Here is a 25,598-nt window from a genome sequence, read left to right as displayed (position 1 = left end):
TCTCCTTACAGGCATATTGGGGAAGGTACCTTCTCACTCCTACACATATTGTAGCCCTTAGCTTGTACAGCACATTAATGTTGGGGATCTTATCATCTGCAGGCAGAGACACAACTCCACCCTTGGAGTAAACATGTACAAACATTGATAAATCTGGCCGCAAGTAAGCAAATGCCATAAACCCTCTTTCTGGTATAGTACTAGAAAATTAGAGACTAAACACTTCCCTTTTTGAAACAGGAATGCCTCTCTTCATGAAATGATAAAAAGTCAGCTATACACAGCAATCTCAAAACTGCCATAAGGCGTCTGACTTATTTGTCATCAACTATTTATGTCCAGAATCTACTTAGAACATCAGGCCCTCTGGTTAAATACAAATAACCCCTTTTCAGTGCAAAACCTGTTAAGTGCCTCATTTTCCCAGAGAGAGACCCAGTTCTACAGATGTCTCTCTGGAGGATGAATTGGTTGTCAAAGAAAATAAGTGGAAATGGAAGAGCTGTTGAGTGATTCGCATATTTCTTTACAATTTTTGCTCACAGGTGGACCTTGCAATTGCTGCATTTGACAGTCTTTGCCATAAAGTGTTCCTCTGATGCCCATTTTCTGCTCCATGGACTAACTCTGAAGAAATGGGGGAGGGTTGTTGTGTGCAGCAAGGCCAGCATCCTCCTTTTGGTCTGCCTTACACCATGATCACAGACACTGGGTGTATCTACATGAGGCATTTACTGTGCAGTAAACTACTCAGCTGCACAGTAAATATCTCAGCATCTACACATGCACCCCTATCAGGCTGGAGTAAACTAATTCACTCTGCAGCATGGGATAGTATTTGTAAATACAAGTATTACCCTGCTGTGGAGTAAAAAATGCAGCAGCGCATGTGTAGACACTGCCCTGGCAGGCTGGGGCAGGAAGGCACTTCAGTACAGGGTTGCATGCTGGCTAGCCCCATGCTGAAGCACCCTCGTGCCCCAGCCAGCCCCTCTGCAGCATATTGAGCCAAGGTACACAGCCCTGGGCTGGCAGGCTGACCCTCCAGGTCCCCTGCTAGCTGGGGCTGCTCCAACCTAATTCAATGTGCTGCGGTCCTGGTTGTACATTCAAAGGCCAATAAACTCTACAGTTTATTGCTCCAGCATTTATTGCTTCCAGGCGTATGCTCAAATAGTGTGCCTGGCAGCAATAAACTCCGGAGTTTATTGCTTGGCGTTAATGACACATGTAGACATGCCCACTGTGGGGTTTCAGTTGCTGTTTACAGCCACAGTTCCTATGCAGAGAAAATTGCTCTCATTCCAGTCATGCAGACAAGTCTTACCCTTAAATCTAGCTCAGCTGCACAGGACTTACTTATGGGTTCCCTGCACAGGTACTTCTACATGTTTCCTTATTCCTTCAGTAAAGTGGAGGCAAGATTTGCTTAAGGCTACTGCACAGGCAAGAAAAGTCACAAAAAACTAAACCTTTCTTTCACTGTTTGTCATATGATCTGCTTTATATTTTCTTTGCCCTGAATAGTGGCCCATACTTGTGTCAGACTCTATTTATATGGGATGTGTGTGTTTGGTAGGGGTAGTGGGGACAGATTTGGGGTTTTTTTACTCTCAATTCCTTTCAGGTTCTCCATCCTGTCAGCTGGCAGGACAGGACAAATATGTTTAAAAGAATCTGTTTAAAAAAATATTCCATTCAAAATGACTCAAAGGTCTTACTCCTAAAAGATAATTTTTCTGGTAGTCATGAATTACCTTCAGCAGTCAGGTAGAGCACTTAAGTCCCTGTATATCTCCATTAAACACAGAGGCAAGAAGGTGATGTTAATCATTTTACCAATGAACAATCAGCCTGGGGGAATGTTAAAAGTGACTGATTAACAACCTAACAACTGTGACTTTGGATGGATGGTAGACAACCCTGTCCAAGGTGTTCTTAATGGATTGGCATGGCAGCTGCTGGGCAAAGCTATTTCTCCTCCAAATGAATAATTATATCTTCCACAAATCAACACAAAGGCTGCTGTTTTTCTGCGTAATAACAACTATTAGAGAAGCAGAAGCTAATCCTGGGATGAATGCCAGAGGGGAGCAGGGGCCTGGTAGCACACAGCTCATTGCCGCAATGGGCCAGAGCCCTCTTGGACCTGAGGCTTCTCCCTCAGGATCCCCATCAACATGAAGAAACCACACAAACAAAGTGAATACACTGAGTCCAGGTATACAAATTAAACCTTTTATTTCTTAAGTCTACTTCTCATGTTTCAAACACCAATAAACTGAACCAATGTGTTCTCCTCCTAAACAGACTTAATTAAAACTTATAGTTTAAAGCTTTTTTTTGTTTTTCCCTAGGAAAAGTGGTTTAATAATTACCCTAAGTGAAGCTTTATCATTACAGTAACAGCAGGAATTTTTAATCAGCCTGCTTAAATGACAACTCATATCTTGCTGAGATGCAAGAGGCTGTAAGCTGCTACAAATGGCCTTGATAGTACAAACTATGAGCCTGATCGAAAGCCCTTGGAAGTTAATGGAAAGACGCCTACTGACTTTAATGAGCTTTGGTTTAAGCCCATACATCCTTGCCAAATAGAGAAGCAGGGCTGAAACCTGTTCCTGGTTACCAGCAGTACCTGAGAAACTAGTCTCCAACTAGGAGTTATTTGAGGAAATTAGTGCTTTTTTTCTGCTCAAGAATTAGTTGCAAAGAGACTCTTATGAACCTGTATGTTGTTCAGAATGACTAAATAACTATTTGATGCCAGTTTAAAGCAGCCTGGGCATGGCTCTCAAACTATTCACTGGGACTTGGAGTGTTTGGTGTTCCTAATTAGCTGTTTGGGCTGTGTAATTGAGGGCACCAAAACAATGTGCTGTCATTTCAGCTCCCCGACTCCCAAGCCCAAAAAAAGGTTTTCCAAAGGTTGTGGCACAAGCACTTTCACCAGGAGGATGCCTATGAAAACACATACTGTTCTGGACAAATACAAATAGGCTGGAGCAAACCCATCAGGCTATGTTCATGGCTGAGGTAAATCACCCCAGCTCTGCCACAACCAAGGGATTTATTCCAATTTTAACGAGCTGAACAGCTGTCTCATTTACTTCAATATTTTTATTTCAGATTTATGCAAAAGGGAGAGCATCATTTGGCCAACACTCTTCAGTAGGACAAGAAACAAATGAATGTATGTACAGTGACCTCACCTCAAATGATAGAACTCAAGGCATAGAAGCATTGTACTGTACAACGTGGTTTAGTCATAACATTGCAATCCCAAGAAGCCATAAACTATAACGATCCTGGACTACACTAACCACACCTGAATATCCTTGTTTTAAAGTCAGTGAGGAACCAGAACAACAAGAGGTTCTGTTGAATTAATTTTCTCAAAGAGTCTCCAGTCAAAAGTTCCAAAAACAATGTTAGGAGACTATGGGGGTGCGGGGGGGAGGAAGTAATAGTGACATTCCCATCACCCTGCTTTTCAAAGATGGTTTTCCTATGCTGTGCCTTTGTCTGATGGAGGAACTCTGAGCTAAGAATTAGAAACACACCAAATCAAAGGACAGTTTCTCGTACAACTCCAATGAGACTGTGAGGTCGCTCGTGCTCTATTCTTTGGTTTCTCCTTTCTGATACTTGGTTTTCTGCTGTAGTGAAAGTGCTCAGATCTCCACAGCTTTCCAGGTGTAGTAGTCCTGGGTGTCTTCTAAATGGCAGTGTGTGCGCTCTTGATGTAGAAGGACAAGCAGGAGTCATAATCTTTACAGAAAAGAAAAAACAATCATCAAATGACACGCGTTACAGCAATGCAGGACAAGCCCCCAAGCTGGGTGGCATGCAGTTCAAGTAATGATGACTAAAAGAAAGAAAATTGTGTTAATGACTGAGGGAAAAAATTGAAAGAATCAGCAATGTGGGAAAGGTTGTAGATATATTATATATATTCTGGATAGAAATGTTCATTTAATATGTGATTCATTAACTGAACAATTTGATTTTACCATGGGGTTTTGGTCCCTATTAGTTCAGATAATTGACTCTCTACTGTACATTAAAATGAAATTACCTCTGACCCAACTTCTACCAGAGTGGGAAGAAACAATCTGTAGGTTTGCCTCGTATTTCTTAGATGATTATGCATCAAGCTGTTTGACAGTCCATTAACCTATATCATAACAACACAGCAGGCAATAATGGTATTAACCATAAGCAGATTTAGTGATGAGGTTAGGGGTGTAAGAACAGGTCCTTCCACCTTGTCACTATTTAGTTAGTATTTCCCCACAGGATTTGTGTGTTTTCACACCTCATATCCCCAACTTTTTTTTACATAGGTATTAACTCTGGTATTAACTCACCCCAAACCAAGGCAAGTTAAGTTAACTTTCTGACAGAGTTAAAACAGTTGGTATGTCCTCTTCCTCCTTATTTCTATCCTTTTTTTCATACAAAAATTATCACTCACTGCCTAGTATGCTCTGAATCAGCTCAAAGGAGCATCGTGTTACCTGGAAGTCTCATTCTTATGTATATAATAAAGCTTTCAGAGTCCACTGGGAGGGGGAAGCAGAAGTGGGGACAGGAGAATGCACACTGGAGAACAGGGATATGAAGCATTGTGGGATGATGCTCACAGCCCTTTTCAATCAGGGTCCAGGGCTGGTACCCTGCTCACCCCACCCTAGTTATGCTACTATCGTCATGTATAAATTACAATGAGAAACCAGTGAATCTCTCAGTTCCTCTGAAACTAAAAAACAAAGCCAAGCTTCTTGGGTGAAAACCCAACCAAACCAACAGCACGAGAGTTGCATAACGTAAGGTGTTTGTTGTGGGAGACTCCCTCCTGAGGGGGATGGAGGGGCCAATCTGCCACCCTGACCCCTTAGCCCGGCAAGTCTGCTGCTTCCCAGGGGCCCGCATCCGGGACATTGCGGAGAGGATCCCCAAGCTCCTCAAACCCACAGACCACTATCCCATGCTCCTTATTCATGTGGGCACCAATGACATGGCTTGGAGCACTCCCAGCCAGGTCATGAGGCGCTACAGGGATTTGGGAGCAGGGCTTAAGTGTCTGGGGGCACAGGTGGTGTTCTTGTCAATCCTCCCAGTCTCAGGCTATGGGCTGAGAAGGGACAGGAGGATCTATGTGGTCAACCAAAGACTGCGGCGCTGGTGTTGTCAGGAAGGCTTTGGCTTTCATGACCACAGCCCGCTCTTTGGTGAGAGAGGCAGCGAGCTGCTGGGAAGAGATGGTCTCCACCTCTCTCCCCTAGGGAGGAGGCTCTTCTCAGCCAGACTGGCTGACCTGCTCCACCGGGCTTTAAACTAAGCCCGCTGGGGGACGGGGGGACTACCGCCACTGCTGGCCCGCTGAGCAATCCTTGCAAAGCCAGCGGATCACAGCACTCAAGGGAGCCCACCCCAGCCCCAGCCCTGGTAAAATCTGTGGGCAAGGAAGGAGCCCCCCAGGGGGCACTTGCCTGCCTGTACACTAATGCCAGGAGCCTGGGGAATAAGCAGGAGGAACTCATTCTCCTGCTCAGTGCAAACAATTACGATGTCATAGGGATCACAGAGACCTGGTGGGACTCCACCCATGACTGGACCACAGGGATAGATGGCTATACCCTGTACAGGAGGGATCGTGTAGAGAAAAGGGGCGGGGGTGTAGCTCTCTATGTTAAGGAAAGTTACGCGTCCCTGCAAGCCGATATTGGCGACCAGGGTGGACGGCTGGAGACCCTCTGGGTTAAAATCCGTGGGGAACACGGCACAGGGGACACAATGGTGGGAGTCTATTACAGACCTCCCACCCAAAGTCCTGAGCTAGACCAGGAGTTTGCCCAGGAACTGGCTGAGGCAGCTTGCTCCAGGACCATGGTTGTCATGGGTGACTTCAATTACCCAGACATCTCGTGGGAGGATCGCTCAGCAAAATCTGAGCGGTCGCAGAGCTTCCTCTCGTGCGTGGATGACCTCTACCTGACTCAAGAAGTCTATGGGCCAACGAGAGGCAAAGCGCTGCTCGACCTGGTGCTGGCTACTGGGGAGGACCTAGTTGGCGACCTAGTGATTGATGGGAAGCTGGGTGACAGCGACTACGAGCTGATCACCTTCACCATCCGCTGAAAAGCTGGCAAGTCAGTCAGCAACACGGAAGTCCTTGACTTCAGGAAAGCCGACTTTGACAAGCTCAGGAGGCTTGTCAGTGAGGCCCTAAGGGACTGTGATCACAGGGAGAGGGGAGTTCAGGAAGAGTGGTTGCTCCTCAAGGGAGCGATCCTCAATGCACAAACTAAGTCTATTCCATCTCGGAGGAAAGGCAGCAAGAGGGCACAGCAGCCCCCCTGGCTCTCCAGGGACCTAGCAGACCTCCTGAGGCTAAAAAGAAAAGCCTACAAAGGATGGAGGATGGGAGTCACCTCCAAGGAGGATTATTCTGCACTGGTCCGGTCCTGTAGGGAACAGACCAGGAAAGCCAAGGCTGCAACTGAACTCCAGCTAGCTTTGAGCATCAAGGACAATAAAAAGTCCTTTTTCAGATATGTGGAGAGCCGGAGGAAAAGCAGGGGCAACGTTGGACCCCTGCTGAACCAGATGGGGCAACTGACAACTGACGCCCAGGAAAAAGCCAACCTATTAAATAGGTACTTTGCGTCGGTCTTTCATCAGCCCCATGGGACGCCCATGCCTGCTACTGGGCCGGGAAGTCCGGGTGAGGGTGATCCCCTGCCCTCCATTAATGCTGACTTCGTGAAGGAACATCTTGAGAAGCTGGATACCTTCAAGTCAGCCGGCCCTGACAATCTTCACCCCAGGGTACTCAAGGAGCTGGCGAGCATCATAGCCCAGCCTCTAGAGCGGATCTTTGAAAACTCTTGGCGCTCTGGTGTAGTGCCCGAAGACTGGAAGAAGGCCAATGTGGTGCCTATCTTCAAGAAAGGGAGGAAAGTGGATCCGGCTAACTATAGGCCCATCAGCCTGACTTCTATCCCGGGGAAGATCTTAGAAAAGTTTATTAAAGAGGCCATCCTTAATGGACTGGCCGACGCCAACATCTTAAGGGATAGCCAGCACGGGTTTGTTGCGGGTAGGTCTTGCTTGACCAATCTCATTTCCTTCTACGACCAGGTGACCTATCACCTGGACAAGGGAGATGAGATTGATGTCATATATCTTGACTTCAAAAAAGCCTTCGATCTGGTGTCCCATGATCGTCTCTTGGAGAAACTGGCCAATTGTCGCCTTGGGTCCTCCACGATCCACTGGCTGGAAAATTGGCTCCGGGGTCGGACCCAGAGGGTAGTAATTGATGGAAGTCACTCATCGTGGTGTCCTGTGACCAGTGGGGTCCCCCAGGGCTCTGTCCTTGGACCCATACTGTTCAACATCTTCATTAATGATGTGGACACTGGAGTCAGAAGCCGACTGGCCAAGTTCGCCGATGACACCAAACTTTGGGGCAAAGCATCCACACCAGAAGACAGGCGGGTGATCCAGGCTGACCTGGACAGGCTCAGCAAGTGGGCGGATGAGAATCTGATGGTGTTCAACGCCGATAAATGCAAGGTTCTCCACCTTGGGAAAAAAAAACCTGCAGCATCCTTATAGGCTCGGCAGTGCTATGTTGGCTAGCACTATGCAAGAAAGAGACTTGGGGGTCATCATTGACCACAAGATGAACATGAGCCTGCAATGCCATGCTGCGGCTAGTAAAGCGACCAAAACGCTGGCTTGCATCCATAGATGCTTCTCAAGCAAATCCCGGGACGTCATTCTCCCCCTGTACTCGGCCTTAGTGAGGCCGCAGCTGGAGTACTGCGTCCAGTTTTGGGCTCCACAATTCAAAAAGGATGTGGAGAAGCTTGAGAGAGTCCAGAGAAGAGCCACGTGCACGATCAGAGGTCAGGGAAGCAGACCCTACGATGACAGGCTGAGAGCCCTGGGGCTCTTTAGCCTGGAAAAGCGCAGGCTCAGGGGTGATCTGATGGCCACCTACAAGTTTATCAGGGGTGACCACCAGTATCTGGGGGAACGTTTGTTCACCAGAGCGCCCCAAGGGATGACGAGGTCGAATGGTCACAAACTACTACAAGATCGTTTCAGGCTGGACATAAGGAAGAATTTCTTTACTGTCCGAGCCCCCAAGGTCTGGAACAGCCTGCCACCGGAGGTTGTTCAAGCGCCTTCATTGAACACCTTCAAGATGAAACTGGATGCTTATCTTGCTGGGATCCTATGACCCCAGCTGACTTCCTGCCCTTTGGGCGGGGGGCTGGACTCGATGATCTTCCGGGGTCCCTTCCAGCCCTAATGTCTATGAAATCTATGAAAATAAACCCTGTGTGAACCAAAATCATTACGTTTCCTACAGATTTAATAAAGAATTACTTGTTCTATATTCTAAGCCACCTACCAAATGTTCCACCTCTCAAGGGTATCCATGATCTTTGAGAAGAAAATCTATGGCATATGTGAATTTTATATCAAATAATGAGAGAAGACATTTCTGGATACTCATCCTGTTAATGCAAACATCTGTTGTCCACTGTCTACTTTTCCCATAGATCATTGGACTTTATAGTTTATTCAAGATTTCCAGAATAAATAAGAAAGACAAAAGTCACCTCCGGTAGAGTTCATGCCACTAACCTCTAACTGCTGCTGAATCCTACAAATTACCTACACATCAGTCTCCATGAGATTAAAGGATGGAAGGGAAGAAAAGCCAGCAAGACAGTCTTGAGATAGAAAGCTAGAAGTATGGAGATGAGGTTCTATGCCTATCTTTGCCACAAATATCTGTGTTTTTTCACCTGTTCTGGATTGTATCCGTAGATGGCTTGCCAGTCCTGCCTTTTGAAGCTGAAATGGACTAGTTATGAAGAATGCACAAATTCAGTGCACTGGTAAATTGTGTGTGTGAAAGAGAAAGCAGCCTCAGAAAAGATGAAAAGAAAGGCAGTATGTCAGCTTCTCCATCTTATTTCTTACAGACTGTCTCAAGGATATGCAGCACTTGGTGACCAGGAGGATAGTTAGCTTTCTACGCCATTAACCAACACAGGTATTTATTGTTTCCTGACTGCAGTGGCAGTCTGATAATGTTTTACACACACACACACATAGACACACACACCCTTCCCCATGAAAGGGAATATAACTAACTGGTGCAGAAGAGGTGCAGAATAAACCACTTAGGGAATCTTCCTTTTGAAGTGAAATCACTGTGCCTTGCATTTAATAGTCATTTGATAACAATTAATGGGAAATAGTGGGGAAGTTTCTGCCCCACCAGGGGAAAGGTTTAAGCTAAAACCCACGGCCCTTGCTTCCTGAGCCACACATGTTCTAGGTTGCTCTCTGTCTCCTGGGCTACAAATAGGTATCACATCTGTCCTGAGAAAGATTATTTTTTCCCTGGACAAAGTGAGATTGTTCAGATGTTCATGTTTGTTGCCCCACAACAAACTCAATATGTGTGTATATGGCAATCACAGGATTTTTTTCTGTTCTGGGGCAAATGCAGGCACAATTTGTCTTGGGACAAATGCAGTCTCCGCTCCTAGTCAGTCTCCTATGACTATCAAGGAGTCCAGCTTCAGAAGTAGGGCTAACAAAGGGACTGGATAATGCCTAATCTCTTAGATTATGATAGTGCCTAAACCTTTCAAGATTCAAAGCACCCCTTGGAAAATGCCATCTCTTAGCTTTAACTCATTTTTTGACTACAGAAAAATAATACAGCTATTCTTCTGTGGCAACGAACTCAGAAAGATCACAACAGGTCAGAATGTTTTTGATACTGTGTTTCAAATCTCTATGTTTATCCTGTGGCACTTTTGCAAGTGTTTGCACATCTAACAGTACAATATTACACAGGATCCTTGCAAAGATCTCATGGCACCTCAGGGGGAGTACCCTGGGCCTAACCGAGTGGTTAGAACACTATTCTGGGAAACAGGTCCAAACCACCTGTAAATGAGGGTTTCCTAGACCCTGGATCTCCTATCCTGGGCAAGTACCTTAATGACTCAGCTACTGGGGCTAAAACATGGGATGGCCCCTTCTCCTCTCCATCCCTTTGTCATGAGTTTTGTCTGGCTACACTTTTGTGACTTACATGCAGGAACTGTGTGCATATATGTGGCAGTGTGCATCAACCTATAATGCATCTGCAGTATACAAGCACACACTTATGTGTCTACACTGCATAGGTCATGGAGGGTTGGGGTGGATCCAGAGAGGGTGCAGTCACACCCCCCTTTCAGAGCACACTATGGGAGCACCAACTGGAGGCTTTTTGAGTCCCTGAAGCAGGTAAGAATCCACCCCTCTCAGCACCCTCTGTGCTCAATGGCACCTCCCTCCTGCTCTCTGCCTTCTAGTGTTGGTAGCCATTTGGGGGAGATGGACTGAGCTAGGGACAGTGGTGGCAGCAGACAGATTCCCTGTCCAATACCCTCAGGTGTTCCCCACCAGCCCAGGACCAGGTGCAGAGAGGGAGAACCCGTCTGCCAGCACTGCTGTCCCCAGCTGAGCCTACCTCCTTGTGCTGCCACTCCCTGCAGCCCTGGTTGCAGTAGGGCAGGAATGACCAGGACAGCAGCAGCAGGGGGTGGGTCTCCCCTTCTTGTGCCCAGAAGCATAAGTTGAAAGTGTGAAGAAGGGAGGAGGGGGAAGCTGAGAACAGGGATACACCCCACTGAAAATCCTGTACCTGCATATGTAGAGAGTAACAGAACTGCAAACTGTGCCAAAAATGCCACTTACAGATGGAAAACTGTCATTTATGTGCACAAAGGGTAACAGAATTCTGCCCTCTGGATCCAATGTAGATTTATCAGTGTCGGATCTGATTTACAACTGATTTATAAAATACAAAGAAAAATGAAGTGATCAAGCCTGAAATGGCACTAAAGTGCTAAGAAAGCGTGTAAGAAAGTTCATACTAGGAACAACTGACTAATGAAACCAACAGGTTTATCTATTTCATAATAAGGTATAAAACATTAAGTTAATGGAGATATTTTAGTCCTGGGTTATTAGACGATGGCAGCAATTAAGATTTTTATATCTCTTTTATAACTCTAGCACCTCTAGATACTTAACACACTATCAGCCTTTATATTTCATATGTGCATTTATCTTTGCTGTGGGGTAAACATTTTAATTCATTTTATTGGGGTGGTTTTTTTCGGGGGGGGGGTTATAATCTTGATTAGTTTATAGGAAACAGTGACCATTTATTACATTAAGGCCCCCTCTTCATGTTACAGGTAACTAATTAATCACGCAGTTACCTTAAGACTTATCACATGATAAAAAGCTCCAACCAGCTATAAAGTTAGACCTCGAAAATTTGTACTAACTTTACAGCTGGCTGCTATCGAGCTTTAATTTGTACATGTAGCAAGGTCTCCTCTGCAACTGGGAGCCCTGTCAACTGACAGGGCTCGAAGCTGCAGGGGTGCACCATGCCCACTGTGAAACCCCCAAGACCTGGGGATCAAGGCAGCTGCAATTCCCAGGATTCAGGTGGGCATGAAACCCCCACACCTGGGGGATCCAGACAACAGCAATCCCCCAGGCCCAGGAGTTTCACACACCTCCAAGCTTGGAAGATTGTGGCTGCCGTAGTCACTGAGCCCTGGGGATGCATTGGGGCCCCCATGGTTGGAGTCTCAACTGAGGGGCTACCAGCTGCAGGAGTTTGATTCTTGCCAGTGCAGGAAGAGCCCAGAATCAAGCTCTCCCTGCACTGGCAATAAGGTATGATGGGATCTGATGCCACAATCACACCTTCTGGCATGCACACATGGCATGGCAGGAAGCGCAATTATGTGGCTCATGCATTAAATCCCATTGTGCCTTTACCTGCATGTATAGAGGGGGCCTAATTATAATAATATACTCAGGTCTCCTTATGGTGCATAGTTCTCTTAAAACTTGATTTTGCTTTCCATTTTGGAATGAAAACATTCATTACTGTTTTGATATAATTCTATACAGGCAAAGTGTTCTTAATATTGGGACAAAGTACATTGAACTGTTTCTCTCCCCCTTTTCCCCCACTTGCCAAACAAAGCTTCCCTCTGCATTTTTCAACTCTATTTTAGAGCCACAGTACATGGCTGCTTGTACTCTCCTAGAATAAAGCTGACATACCAGCAAACCTTCAAACACTGAATGCTGCTATCCAGAGAGTACAACTATAAAATGAGCAAATTCCTTTTACTGTAGAGAAACCAATTAACAAAGTGAAGTAATACTGAGGTCTTTACCACCACAAACAAACTACCTGCTCAAGGAAATTGGCACTGGTGATGACTTCCTCCATGTGCTCTTCATCTGACTTTAAAACGGATTTGATATTTTCCACCAATTCATGTATATCAGGGGTCATACTGCAGGAGGACTGCTCTAGGAACCTCGCCACAAGAAGTTTAGTGTCTATATATGACTTATAGTCTATCAAGGACCGTGGTCTTGCTCTCAGAGCTCTTGCTCTCAAACTCTTCCGCAAAATGACAGTAGCCAGTTCTGGTTTTAACTCTGTTTGAGTTGCAGCTTCACAGCTTAACACTGGACCTGAAGAAAAAAGATGAAACGAGATAAAAGAAACACATTTTCTCTATTGGGACTGTTGAAAAACAAGTGTTAGAATTGAGATATCAGCACGGATGTCCTGCACAAAATAACCAAGTGAAAATTACTGCCCAATGATTCCAGTTTTCTGACAAGCCTCAATCCCTTTTGATAAATATTTGTGCTTTGGATGAACATTTCTCCCTGTAGAGAATGCATATGAGAGAGAGACAGAGAGACCATGGGCACATCTATATGTTGCCATAGAGCAATGTTGCTACTTCCAAAAGGAAGTACTAAAGTATGACACCGTAATTGCCTGTACCATGCAGTGTGCACAGCACATGGTTAGATTTTGCCACTATGTTGCCAGAGTGGCACGCTAAAATGGGGGAGTGCACCACTCCAGCAATGTAGCTGCCAATCACACGTAGACCCACGTGATCACTATGTAGCCATAGCATGCCATACAGCGACAATGCACATCGCTACAGCAATGTAGGACGACATGTAGACATACCCTGTGTGTTGGGAAGTAAAAGAAATTAATCCTCTGGCCTGCAACCAAGCAACCGCAATCATGGCTACACTGTAGCCCTCCCAAGCCCATACACCAGCCAATAGTCACCTCCTCAAGGCTTGATGTCTTCTGTCCCTTCCCAATTTGTTAGCAGTGGGAAGGACTGTTCCAACCCAGCTCAACATGCTGCAGCCCCAGGCTAACGTGTAAATACAGCACCTGAGAGCAATAAACTCCAGCACAAACTGTGCCAGAGTTTATTCAGCTGTGTTAATTTCATGTGTACATGCGTCCAGTTTGTTTTCCAAACAGGGTTAATATGATCTTGCTAATATTACTTCTATGCTTAAACTCTCTACCAAATGCAAGTCACTGGAAAGACAAAGTTAAGCTATTGAACCCTCTGCACTAAAGCACTTCACAGAGTGCTGAGAGCCCGTACAAGCACTTTTAAACGAAGGGAATTTCACCCATTTGCAAACAACAGTTTCCCAGGAAGACACACACCTCTGATTTTTCCTCACCCCTGCTGCATTCTGCTACCACTGTCAGATACAGCAGCTGTTGATTTTGATAAATGTATGGGAAAGAGTCAAGCTGAAGCTGTGTAGAGCCTGACAGACAAGCTAATGAGAGGTGGACTGAATACATGGCTCCTCCCATACCACTATTATTTCTGTGTATTCCTTCAAGTTATGATGTATTATTCTTGTTCTAATGCTTTCTTTGCTTCCTTCTATGGCTTACAGATATCAATGCTCAGAATGATTTGTGATGTACTATTCAGAAACTTTTTTTTCTTAAAACCAATACAAAGAATGACAGTACCGGCTGTACGTATATTAAGAAAACTCTTCAAAATGACCCTAGGAGAACTAAACAGAGGAAAAAAAAAATCAATTCCATGGCACATTGGCTAAATACAATTTGTTTTGTTTTTAACATAAAAGTGCCTGTAGATTAATAAAGTAGCCCTGGAATGTGGGCATTATGCCAGGGATAACAGTAATTCCAGGAGGAGTTCCAGTACTTCTTATCAAGGGAGATCAAACTAAATGGGATTGACTTCTGTAGTTACAGCAGCTGAATTCCAGCCTTGCAGCAGCTGGGTATTTCACTTTCAGGTCCAAGGCTATGCTGCAGAGAACTAATCTCAATTACAAATAGAACCAATGCCATCAGAAACCCAAGGTACCTGAAAGCTGCTGACTGATGGCTTCTATTTATAGCACAGGGCACCCCTCCCTTCCACCATCACCCAACCTGCTATTAATAGGTGATTGATTCATGTAATTTAACCATTGCTTCCAAAGCAAACTCTAGAAGCTACTGAGGTGGAAGAGAAGAAAAGAGGTATGGAAAAATGGGTGCAGGAAGAAATATTAGAACTAAAAGATAATCAGGCAAGCGTATGCTAAGTATAAAACAGTGATAAGTGTCTTAGTTATTCAAAATGGTCAGAAATTGTAGTCATTTTATTATTCTAGGAAAGAGTCCATTATTAAAACTTATAAATAACTTATTTTGTAGGAATTTAATACTCATCAGCACCTACTAATGAAATTTCAGAGAGCCTGCTCTAACTAGTAGTAATTTTGAGGACTGTAAAAGAAAAGTTATAATTTGTGAGACAGTCTTGTAGTAGTTGTTCCTGGAAAACAGTTTTGCTTTTATTGACTGGCCAGTGCAAACACAGATATTGTTAGTAGAAGATATTTCAATTCTGACGTGTGAAAAAGAAAGAGCACAGGGTAGCAGCTCACAAAATACCTGGTTGAAACAACAAAGAAGAAAGATAGGATCTTCAGATGCTGATACCATTGAAATGAAACATAAATGCATTGACGAAAACACAAGATCTTTCCTCCTCAATTTTTTGTTAGCAGCTAGTAATAAAAACATTTGCTGAAATAACTCCTGAATGTAGTAGTCAGTCAAACCAATTCTAATACATGACTTTGAATGGTATGTATATGTATTTGTTTTTAACATATATGCTAGCATCCCTGGAGTCTTCCCAGACGCTACATGTGATACTTTAACATTTCTGCCAGACAAACATTTCTAAAAGTCATAGAACGTAAGTACAGTCAGTGCTGGTATAAAATAAGAAAATTAAGTCACCCCTAGGTGGCAAGCCATGGAGCACAGGGTCACTTTTTGATCTCTTTCGCAGAGGACTGAAGACTCTCTTGAATGCTACTGCAGGCTCTGGGCTTGGATCTGAAGGTGGAAGGCTCTCTCTACTGGAAAAGCTGGGAATATCCTCATGTACTGAATAATGGAAGATAGTAAAGATGAAGGAAAACAAGTCAGAATAAGTTAGGTATGCAATAGCATACAGCAAACAACAGGTTGTAGTTGCCAGTTAGGGGCTATATTTCTTATTGCCATTGGTTTCATTGAGAAATGCATGAATAAAAAAAATCTATATAATTCTGAAAAATCTCAGAAGCCTTGATAAAAATACCTGTGGATGACCCATTTGCAATGGGCACAGCGGAACCATGTGCCAGAGTCATATTAAATGCAAAGTTAGACCTGGACAGGCTACATTCAGTAACATTTGGAGACACCAAGGTTGAAAACTTCTCACACAAAACAATATTCAGCAGAAGTCCCACATTTCAACAACTGAAGATGACAACCTTTATCACAACACTGTGGTAAATAGGAGAACCTGTTAATTATAAGCAAACCATTTACACACCAGTGTGTGGCATTTTAAAATCCAATTTCATACTCTTAGCTAAAACACAGAGAACTCAGCCAAATATTTAGGTTGGTTCATTTTTTCTAAGTAACCAAACCCCCAACAGCCTGCTGCATGGAATTATATGCTACTAATAATACAGAACATATGATCGTGACAGCAAGTGGTGCAACATATTATGTTCCAGAGAATTCGACAGAGGTTGAAGTTGGATTTTTTTTTTCAGTGGTAATTTCACAACAGTCTGTGACAGCAACTGGTACCTCACATGGAAACAAAATGTTCTTGTTTATGTGAGAGCAAAGGGCAGTGTTAATGCAAATCATCACTTTTTCAGAACCTAAAAAATGGTAGATCTTGACTGTCTGGCTAGTAGAAAAACAGCAGTGACTGAAATCACCAAGAACAAATATAAATCTAAAAGAGATTAGCTAGTAATCTCCTCCACTAACCCTTAGCCCTCCACCCCCAGAATTTAAGTGTATCTTGTCTGCTACTTCAGTTCAGCCTAAGAATCCAGATAAACAGGACATGATGAGAAGGACCACAAGGCAGCTATCAACCTAGAATGTCAAAATGTGGGACCAAAGCTCAAAACCTGGAGTTAATAATAACAATGACCTATAGTAGACAAGGAAGTAGGAAAATGAAGCAGGAAATGGAGCAGAGTACAGAATTATGTCCATCATGACTGTACCTGGGCTGAAGCCAATACAGTTACACAAACATTTGAGTACACCAGTCCAGTCCTACAGTCTGCAATAGTGTTGATGCTCTGGGTGATTTTCTACTAACAAAGCTAGAGTTGACATATCTTCTTGCATATAATGTGCTCCTGGAACATAATATGCCCCTTGATTTTGAAAGGCAAAATGAAGGCTTCCAGAGTGATGGATGCATAGAGCAGGGACAGAGCCTAATCTTCAACTGATTCACTCTCCTTTTCCTGCTTAGGCTGTGAAATAGGTGGACACCAGGAACAGCTAGCAGACAGAAAAACTGTCCTAAGAAAGGTTAACTTGATCAGTGGAACTTCAAGACCATTAACAAGGATACAAAGTCATTAACACCTGTGGAGTGGAAAAATCAATTGACTCTCTCAGCTGTCTGAATAATAATATTACAGCTGCTACACTGTGGGTGTGTCTACACATTGCCCTACGGCAACTTTGTTACTGTGCCGTGCCTTAGTACTTCCAACCTTTTGGAAGTACTAAAGCACGGTGCAGTAACCATCTGTACCGCACTGTGTGTGCGGCACATGGTTAGTTTAAGCCGCTACTTTGCTGTAGTGGCACACTAGAATGGGAGAGCGTGCTGCTACAGTGAATTAGCTGCTATCACATGTAGACTCATGTGATCATTACATCACTGTAGCACGTCATACGGCGACATACCACGTCGCTATGGAAACATAGGGTGACATGTAGAGGTGACCAGTAGAGAGGAAATAAAAGCAGAACGATTCAACTTGTGGTCTAAATATACTCAATCCCACTTTGGGGTGGGTGGGGGGGATGAGGTAGGGAAAGATGTGTGTGGTATGCAAGAAAACAGAGTAATTTGGTCTTATGACCTTACAATAAATAGCTGTACAAAAACTTTCATCAGTCCAAATGTTGATATAAACAGATTGCAGCAGCTAAAAGCGGGATGATGTTAGAGGTAAGTTTGCTTCTAGGATTGTGCAATACATGAGGATGTAGGGAAAGTGCCCAGTACTATTAGCTAACAATAAAGGGCTGGAGTCTGCTTCCACTGCAAGCAATGCGTAACCCTGGGATACTCTGATGACAGCAACCTTGGGTTCTGTGGGACAATACATCTTAGCTGGCACTGGGATTCTTGCTGCATGATCTTATTGTCACCCACTGTGCGAAGGTAGGTGGGGCTTCCCATCCTATGCTCTCTCCATAGTTCTTGCTGAAGGATCACAGACTTGCTGGTGACTGCCTTGAACTGGGAAATCTCTGAATCACTCGGACCTTTTCCTTGCCATGAAACCCCAATGGAAGCAAACACTGTGAACCAGCCAGACCTATATGGATTTTTCTGCCTCTGTCAATGCACATGAAATCATTTCACATCAAGTTCTTAACCAAGCTAGCAAATTTCTTCATTGTATGACACCTTGCTTCTTGTACAACAATGTGGGAAGGAAAGGTTCACAATATCCTTTTAACTCAACTGCCTTAGAAACCCTGGCACTTGCATGTAGAAGTTGCATGTTGCTTTAACATGGCACTTGTAATACTAAGCTCACATTCATTCTGAAGTTTAAATGGTTCTTTGCAAATCATTGCAGTGACCAAGCAATGCATTTGATAATGCAGGGTTACAAACTGGATTTTAAATAGAAACAACAAATTGATTACAGCTTCTTTTGGGCAGATTTTCCAGGCCTAATACAGGTTAAACTTTCATGTAATATAACCCAATTGCTTCATATATAGCTTTCCTGCATTCTTTTGTCATCACTTGGATTGCTAGTTATGCAGCCAAATCTAGAGGTCCTTTCTTAGTTTGTACCTGGGCAAAATGCCCAGGAGAAACAAAAGCAGCTTGCCTGTGTAAAGACTCCAATATTTAACCTCATGTGTTCACTACCATTCTTTTCCATTTATCTCTGGTCATCTCACTGTAGGCCAGCATGACCTTAGACAAAACAAAGTTATTATTTTCAGAGGTTTCAGATAGACTGATAGATTATGAGAAAGTCTGAGAAAAATAATTAGCCCACTGAAGTATGGTTTCATGGGAGTCAACATTTTTTTCATCACTTCCAAGAAACTTTTTCTACACAACCTCTATCATTTTGAAGAGTTAGCTTTCTTTTTCCATTGAACTTTCACATTTGCAAACCGGGTAAGGTTTCACTTTTTGCTGCAGATTTAATCTCTCTCAAAACTTCTACTGTTTCCTTAACCCCACTGTTCCAGTTTAGCTTTTTAAACAAGTAAAACACATATTTTGCTTGGAGAACAAACAGAACCTATTGATCAGGGTTTTCTACTGCTTTCAGCAGCTCTAACTGGGACGGTACAAGTCAGCTCCTATGGCAGATGTTTGGGGGTTTTTAAACATCCAACACTGTAACCAGGGCCAACCCTAGGTGGGTGTGGGGCCCAGAGCAAATCAACCTGTGCAGGGCCCCCTTAATACCACGTCAAGCCCCTGGAATCCCCGCAAAGGCAGGGCACAGGCTGGATTGGCCTCTGTACTTTGTCCACAGCTACACATGGCTACACATTCATATAATCTAGGAGCCCTTTTGCACAATCCTTGCTACCATGTCTTGGGACCAATTTGCAACACAGGTCCATCTAATTGCAGAAAAGAGATCTGTGTTACAGTTAGGGCCGTCCCTAAGGTATGGCAAATCAGGGTGACCACCCTGGGCCCTGCGCTTTAGTGGGCCCCGCGAAGCTGGGCAGAACGGCTGTGGCCCCTCCCATAGAACCCACCTGGTGCTAGCAGCTCTGCCCTGCAAGTGGTGTGCCTGGGAGCAAAAACTCAGGAAGAATAAGCTCCAGAGTTTATTCATGTACACTAATTGCATGTGTAGACACACCCACTATGATGTGCATAATAGTGGCAGGTTAAAGAAAAATTACTTAATGATGAATGACTGTTGGAAAGGAGCACAACTTAGTTTAACTGTTAATATACACCAGAATAAACCATGATTAATGATGATTAGGAAAGTAAGGTTGAAACCCATTGGTTGCACCAATTGAGGCAGATCCCTTGCTGACACTGGATTTAGGTAAAGGGAATAATGATATTGTGCTCTGGTGAGCTATATACCATAGCAATATTTAAACACTATAGAGACTTCCCATGATGCAAATTAGGGCACCTCTGGCACTTCCTTGCTACACTGCTCTGTCACTCCATCACTGAGTCTAGCAACAACTAAATGGTGATAAATGCTCTCACTGTTAATCTAGTTTTGGTATTCAAGTCTTTGGTTTGGATCATTTTGATTCGTTAGAAAAGCTCTTCTTTGGTTACCTTGAGAGGTCTGTGTATCATTCAGTTCCGGAGGAACAGCAACAGCTTCAGACCCATCAGGGATTTGGAATGCACCTTCCTGCCATACAAGATCAGCAGTAGTAAGAATCACTGATAATAATAGTAATTTTCCTTTGAAAGCTTCCCTTAGCACTTTACAAACACTTACATTCAGGAATTGTAGACTCTACCTCTAAGGTGAAACACAGCAGCTTTTAACAATGTGTAGCAATCCTTTATAAAACAACCATGTACGTACTGTTAAATTTCTACAAATAGCATCAATTGTTGAGGTCAGCCAGCAATATTATACTGACCATTTGAGGAGCAGATTGCACTCTCTAAGGAACATACTTGTGGGAAAGGGCTTAGGAAAACTGAAACCATACTTTGTAAAGCTCTCTTAAAACACTATCCTATTTGAGAAGTTAAGGGGAAACAGTGAAGCTGTGTTATCTGACCTGCTAAACCCACATATCTTCAGGGAAAAGAATCCCCATTCCCACTGCGGAACTGTCCCTCCTCCTCACAAACCCCCTTCCACACACAATAAGTAGGAACCTGCAATAGGACTGACATTCCTGTCCACATATTTGCCCCTTTCCAGCTAGCATCAGTTGTTTCTGCTGTACTTTGTATGCATGAGCAAAGGGTAGTCTAGGACTCTTAGGCCTGCTGTTGCTTACTATGGCCGCATCCAGATGAGCACGGCCATGAGGCATGTGGTACTACAAACAGGTCTGCGGTGTCACATACCGCACATTTAGATGTTCTCCACACTGCAAGGGCATGCTGTTTCTAAGTTAATTTAAGTCTGTGGGCTGTCTGTGGCAATGCATTAATTTGGTGCTGGCAATGCCCCAGACTAATGCAAGGATGTGCCTTGTGAAGAAGTAAATTAATCTTTCACTGTTAGGTACTAATGACTGGATGTGAGCACTAATGACACTTTTGCCACATTTACACATGGGCTGCAGTAGTAACGATGCTGCTACGCAGAGCCTGGCTGGCAGCCAGAGCATGACTCTGGGAGACTCAGCTCCTGTTTTGAGCTACACACGCTGCCCGCTTTTTTTTTTCCGCGGGTTTTTTTTTGACCAGGCTCTGTGTGGCAGAATTGCTGCTGCTGCAGTCCTGAGAGGCCCCCAAGACCCCAGGTAAGGCTCCTGGGGTCAGCCCAGTGCTGGCCCCAGCCTCCCCTGCCCCACCCAGGGTAACTTGCCGCTTGCCAAAGCGCACATGGCATAGGCATTCCTGGGGACAAGCATCAGCTGCCACTACTTGTCCCTGGGGAACCAAACGTCCACACACATCTACACAGCTATGTGTAAATGTGGTAAAAGTGCCATTAGTGCTCACATTCAGTCATTAGTGCCTAACAGTGAAAGATTAATTCACTTTTCCACAAGGCACATCCTTGCATTAGTCTGGGGCATTGCCAGCACCAGATTAATGGATCACCACAAATAGCCACAGACTTAAATTAATTTAGAAACAAAGCAACAGAAAGATGTGTTCTCTGCTACATTGTAAAATGAAGGGAACTTAGAGCACCATGACTGACACAGAATAATAGAAAAGGGATTCTAAGAAGTAATTTAATTGTTGGTTCTGTTCCATTATCACAGGGGAAGGCAAAGTGCAGCCCATGGGCCAAATCTGGCCCACCAGGCCATTATATCTGGCCCATGGGGCCCCTATAGATTTTTGAAAATTAATATTTATCTGCCCCTGACTGCCTGTCAAAGATGATAGGAGGCAGTGGCAGTAAGACCCGGGAAGGCTGGCAGCAGGACCCAGCCATGGCAGCAAGGCCCGCCAGACCCCTTCCCCTCAGCCCCCCCCACTCCCCCTGCCGAGCCAGAAGCCCGTGCCTAACAGAGGCTTCTGGCCTGGGACACTGTGGCTGTTCCTGCCTCCCTCCACCAGATAAGAAGTTGTGGGGGGGAGGCAGGGGAGGACCATGGGTGATCGCCCCAAACCTCAGGGTCAGACTGGCTGCTGCGGTCCCGGCACTGCAGCCGAGAACCTCATGGTGCTAGAGCAGCAGGTGGGGGACGGGGAGGGAGGGGTAGAGAGGAGCAGTAAATGGACAAACAGAGTGCAGCGATAGCTGAGCAGCAGTGTGGGGCCTGTGCCAGTACTGGAGCCAGCGCCAACAGGGGCCCAGAGCAGGGCAGCAGGAGCATGGACCCCAGGCTGGCAGCAGCTCTGGGGCTAGGCTAGCTCCCCCTGCCCCTGCTAGCACAGCCCAGCCCAGCCCAGCCCAGCTCCAAAGAGGCCCTGCTGGCCCGCACCCCACACTCCCACCACCCCTCTCTGGGCCCCGCCGACACTGGCCCCGGCGCAGCCCTGCACTGTTGCCCAGTTGTCACTGCTCCACAAGCCCGCTCACTCCCACTCCCCCTGCCTGCCGCAGTCATTTGCCTGCTGCTGCTACCACCCCCCTCTGCCCTCCGCCCACCACTTCAGCACCAGGTGGTTCCCGGCTGCAGCACCAGGCTGCAGGACTCAGCAGGAACTGGCCTGGCCCCTGCAATTCTCAGCTGGCTCCATGTGGTGCTGGCTAAACGGGTCCAGCTCCTGCTGCATCCTGCAGTCTTGGTGGTGCAGCTGGGATGCGGTGCTGAAGTGTTGAGTGGTGGGGGAGGGACAAGGAAGTGGCAGAAGGGCAGTGGTGGCAGATGGAGGGGAAGTGGCTGCAAGTGGGAGCATGGGACTGTGTCAGTGCCCCAGGGCCAGGAGCAGCAGGAACACAGAGCTCAGGCTGGCAGGAGCACTGGTGGGGGCTCTGCTTGCCACGGGGGGTGGGGGGCGCTGTGGGTAAACCCTCTCCCTCTACATATGACACAACCCTCCCCAGCCACCCTCCCCCCACACACTCATAGCCTCCACAAACCATATACTCACCCCCACAACACACCAAATATCAACACACACATGCTCCCCCACCCCACATACACCCACACTCATGTTTATCCACCCCACCACAAACCACACCCACACCCTTCTCCTATATACCCACATACCCACAGTCCCTCACAAACCTATACCCACCCATCCATGCCCCCTCCCCCCACAATCTATAAGACTCAGACTTTATTTTAAGCTATTATACAATCACCTCTATGTACACTACATAAACACATGTAAATCAGGACAAAAATATTTTTTAAAATCAAATTAATGAATGTTGCAGCAGATGTTTGATTTTTAGAATATAATTTGGTATTTTTCTGGTTCCAAGATGGAAAACCCTTGCTGAAAGGAATACTTCTTTGGGGGCAAGGGAAGGGACTTCCGGTGGTAAAGGTCAGGAGTGAGGGGGGACTTCCATTCCCAATATGGCAACCAGGGGGCAGGGCACCTGTTGAGGGGTGGGGCTACCCTTGTATCCCTCAACGGCTTGCCAAAACTTGGTAAGTGGCCCTTTGTCCAAAATAATTGCCTGCCCCTGCATTATCAACTATATCTAAACCATTGCAGATATATATTTGTCTGACCTGCTTTCAAAAGCTGCTGGCTTTAAGAAAAAAAAGGCAGCTTCTGACCCTAGTGAGAATTTAATGACAACAAAGCCAATTTGTAAGCACAAAACATTTATTATTCATCAGCAATAACTGTTTTTTTTGTTTAAACTGGCAAATGAGCAATGTTGCAGAACTGCCTTTGATAATTCATCCTTGCCTTGTGCGTGACTCACCTTATCCCCATGCAGGAGGACACAGGAGGACTTTCCAACATACACAACAAGATGATTTATTCTCAATCACCTGCAACCAGATTGCCTACCTTGTTCTTGATTCTCATGCCACAGAAAAAGCAGAAAGCCACTAAGCCATTTAAAGGTTTACAGGTATGCCCATCTGGTCTTGAGGAGGTGCTCTCATGCCACCTTGGAATGTGCACCTGGGATTGGCTGCTGCATTTGTTCCTGTGGTCTCAGCGTGGGCTCACGTTCTCCCTGAGGGAAACCAAGAAACTCACCTACCACGACTTCAATCTTCCTTTCAGTGGTGGGGTCCCCTCCTGTGGTCCCTCGTGCGTCGGTTGCACTTTCTGGTGGGTATTGGTGGGGCTCCACCTCCCCTACACCCCAGTCATGGGCCAGCCTCTAGGATGGCCACTTGATGGTCGGTTGGCTCACCCTCCAGTGTTGACTCCTGCTCTCTTCTCATCGGCTGTGCTCCTAATGACCTCTCCCATCCCTATGTCTCTTCAGGATGCTAAGCCACCCCTGCTCTTCAGCCAGGTCTTTCTTTATTGCTCAGCTTCCTGCCGTGCTACCCCGGCTGCTCCTAACCCCAGAGTGTTGCCTGTGGCTCTGACCCTTGCCTCAGGGTCCCTCTAGGCAATCCATGAAAGGAAAAGAAAAGAAGGAAATAAACAGAAATTAACAGAAAGGACAAGGGGGGTAGGGCCTTGGCCTGTCCCCCACTCACAGGTCCGGCATCTGTGGCTCCTGCAGTCCCTTAATGCCATCCTCACTCCTTCACTTTGTTGTGGACCCCTCCAATAGGTCCATCCCTGGGTCCCTTGATGGCCACCAGCACAGTCCATGCCCGGCATGGAAAGAACTTTTGCCACCTCCTCCCTGCTGTGCTTCCCCAGCTGTCTTCTTGCCACTGGCTTTTATTTCAGGCAGGCGGCATCCTGAGGTGACATCATCTGCCTGTGCTACTTTTAACCAGAAATAAACACAACTTATGAACCACGCAGACGCTCTGTCCCAGTGCAGCTCACCCGATTCTTCCTGGCCTGAAATAGGTAAGTTCACCCTGTCTTCAGGGCTTTTCTTGCAGGGATGGGCTGTCTCTGTCCTGGGTCCTGCATGGAAGGGGTCTCCTGTGTCCTTGTTTCCATCCCCCTGGGACAACAGGGAAGCATCAACAGTCTTCTCAGCAGGCGCATCTTCACGAAACGTGTATTGGGAAGTTGCCTAATTAACTCAGCAGTAAACGTCCCTGCATCTACACATGTGGCCCTATTAGGCTCCAGGAAACTAATAAACTTCACAGCAGGATAGTACTTGTAAATACAAGTACTGTCCTGCTGCAGAGTTTTTTTTGTGTGCAGCAATGTGCATGTAGATCCTGACCTGGCTGGCTGGGACATGAGGTGCTTCAATGCAGAGGCTGCCTACTGGCTAGCCCCACACTAGAGCACCGTCATGCCCCAACCAGTCACTCTTCAGCATGATGAACTGGGTCAGAGCAGCCCCAGGCTGGCAGGCTAATCCCCAGATCCCCCTGCCAGTTGGGGCTGCTCCAACCCAGCTCAATGTGCTGCAATTCCGGTCGCAAGTTCAAACATTGTGCCCAGGAGCAATAAACTCTGGCATGACATGCACTAGGAGTTTGTTGCTCCACGTTAATTGCACATGTAGATGCACCCAATGTCACCTATCCTTGAGCCAGACTAAACCTCTTGTTCTTGTCAAGGATTTCTGGAATTAAGCATTTGTCCTCTAATTGATTTTTCAGTTTCCTATTTCTGCATATTCATCATCCAATCAAAATTCCATGTGTCTTATTAAGAAGTTAAGTTCTGATTGATATGACAGAATACTAGTGAGGCAGCATCATCTATGCCTTTGACCAATAACAACTTGATGAAATTGCACAGTTGGCCAAAGAATATTGAGAAATCTTCAGACACGAAAATTCTGAGCATCAATGCTCTGAAAGATCCTGCTATATGGTCAATCATCAGTGACAACATTTTTCTTTTGTTTGTGAATGCTGGACC

At 45.5% G+C, this 25,598-nt stretch overlaps 1 protein-coding gene across 1 annotated transcript in view; it reads right to left on the bottom strand.

Annotated features, from left to right (window-relative positions):
• Positions 1-2,224: 2,224 nt before the first annotated feature.
• Positions 2,225-25,598, bottom strand: part of ENTREP1 (endosomal transmembrane epsin interactor 1) — a 62,355-nt gene continuing 38,981 nt past the window's right edge. Inside the window, exons 8-11 of the mRNA XM_059724778.1 lie at positions 19,851-19,929; positions 15,248-15,397; positions 12,317-12,606; positions 2,225-3,771 (exon numbers count right to left, since the gene is read on the bottom strand). Coding sequence (XP_059580761.1) covers positions 3,568-3,771; positions 12,317-12,606; positions 15,248-15,397; positions 19,851-19,929 — 723 coding nt within the window. The 3' untranslated portion in view covers positions 2,225-3,567. The remainder of the gene's footprint in view (positions 3,772-12,316; positions 12,607-15,247; positions 15,398-19,850; positions 19,930-25,598) is intronic.

Source organism: Alligator mississippiensis, chromosome 3, assembly GCF_030867095.1.
Source record: "Alligator mississippiensis isolate rAllMis1 chromosome 3, rAllMis1, whole genome shotgun sequence".
In the NCBI taxonomy this organism is placed as follows: Eukaryota; Metazoa; Chordata; order Crocodylia; family Alligatoridae; genus Alligator; species Alligator mississippiensis.
The sequence above is the reverse complement of the archived record's forward strand: the minus strand, read 5'-3'. Positions and strand labels throughout refer to the sequence as shown.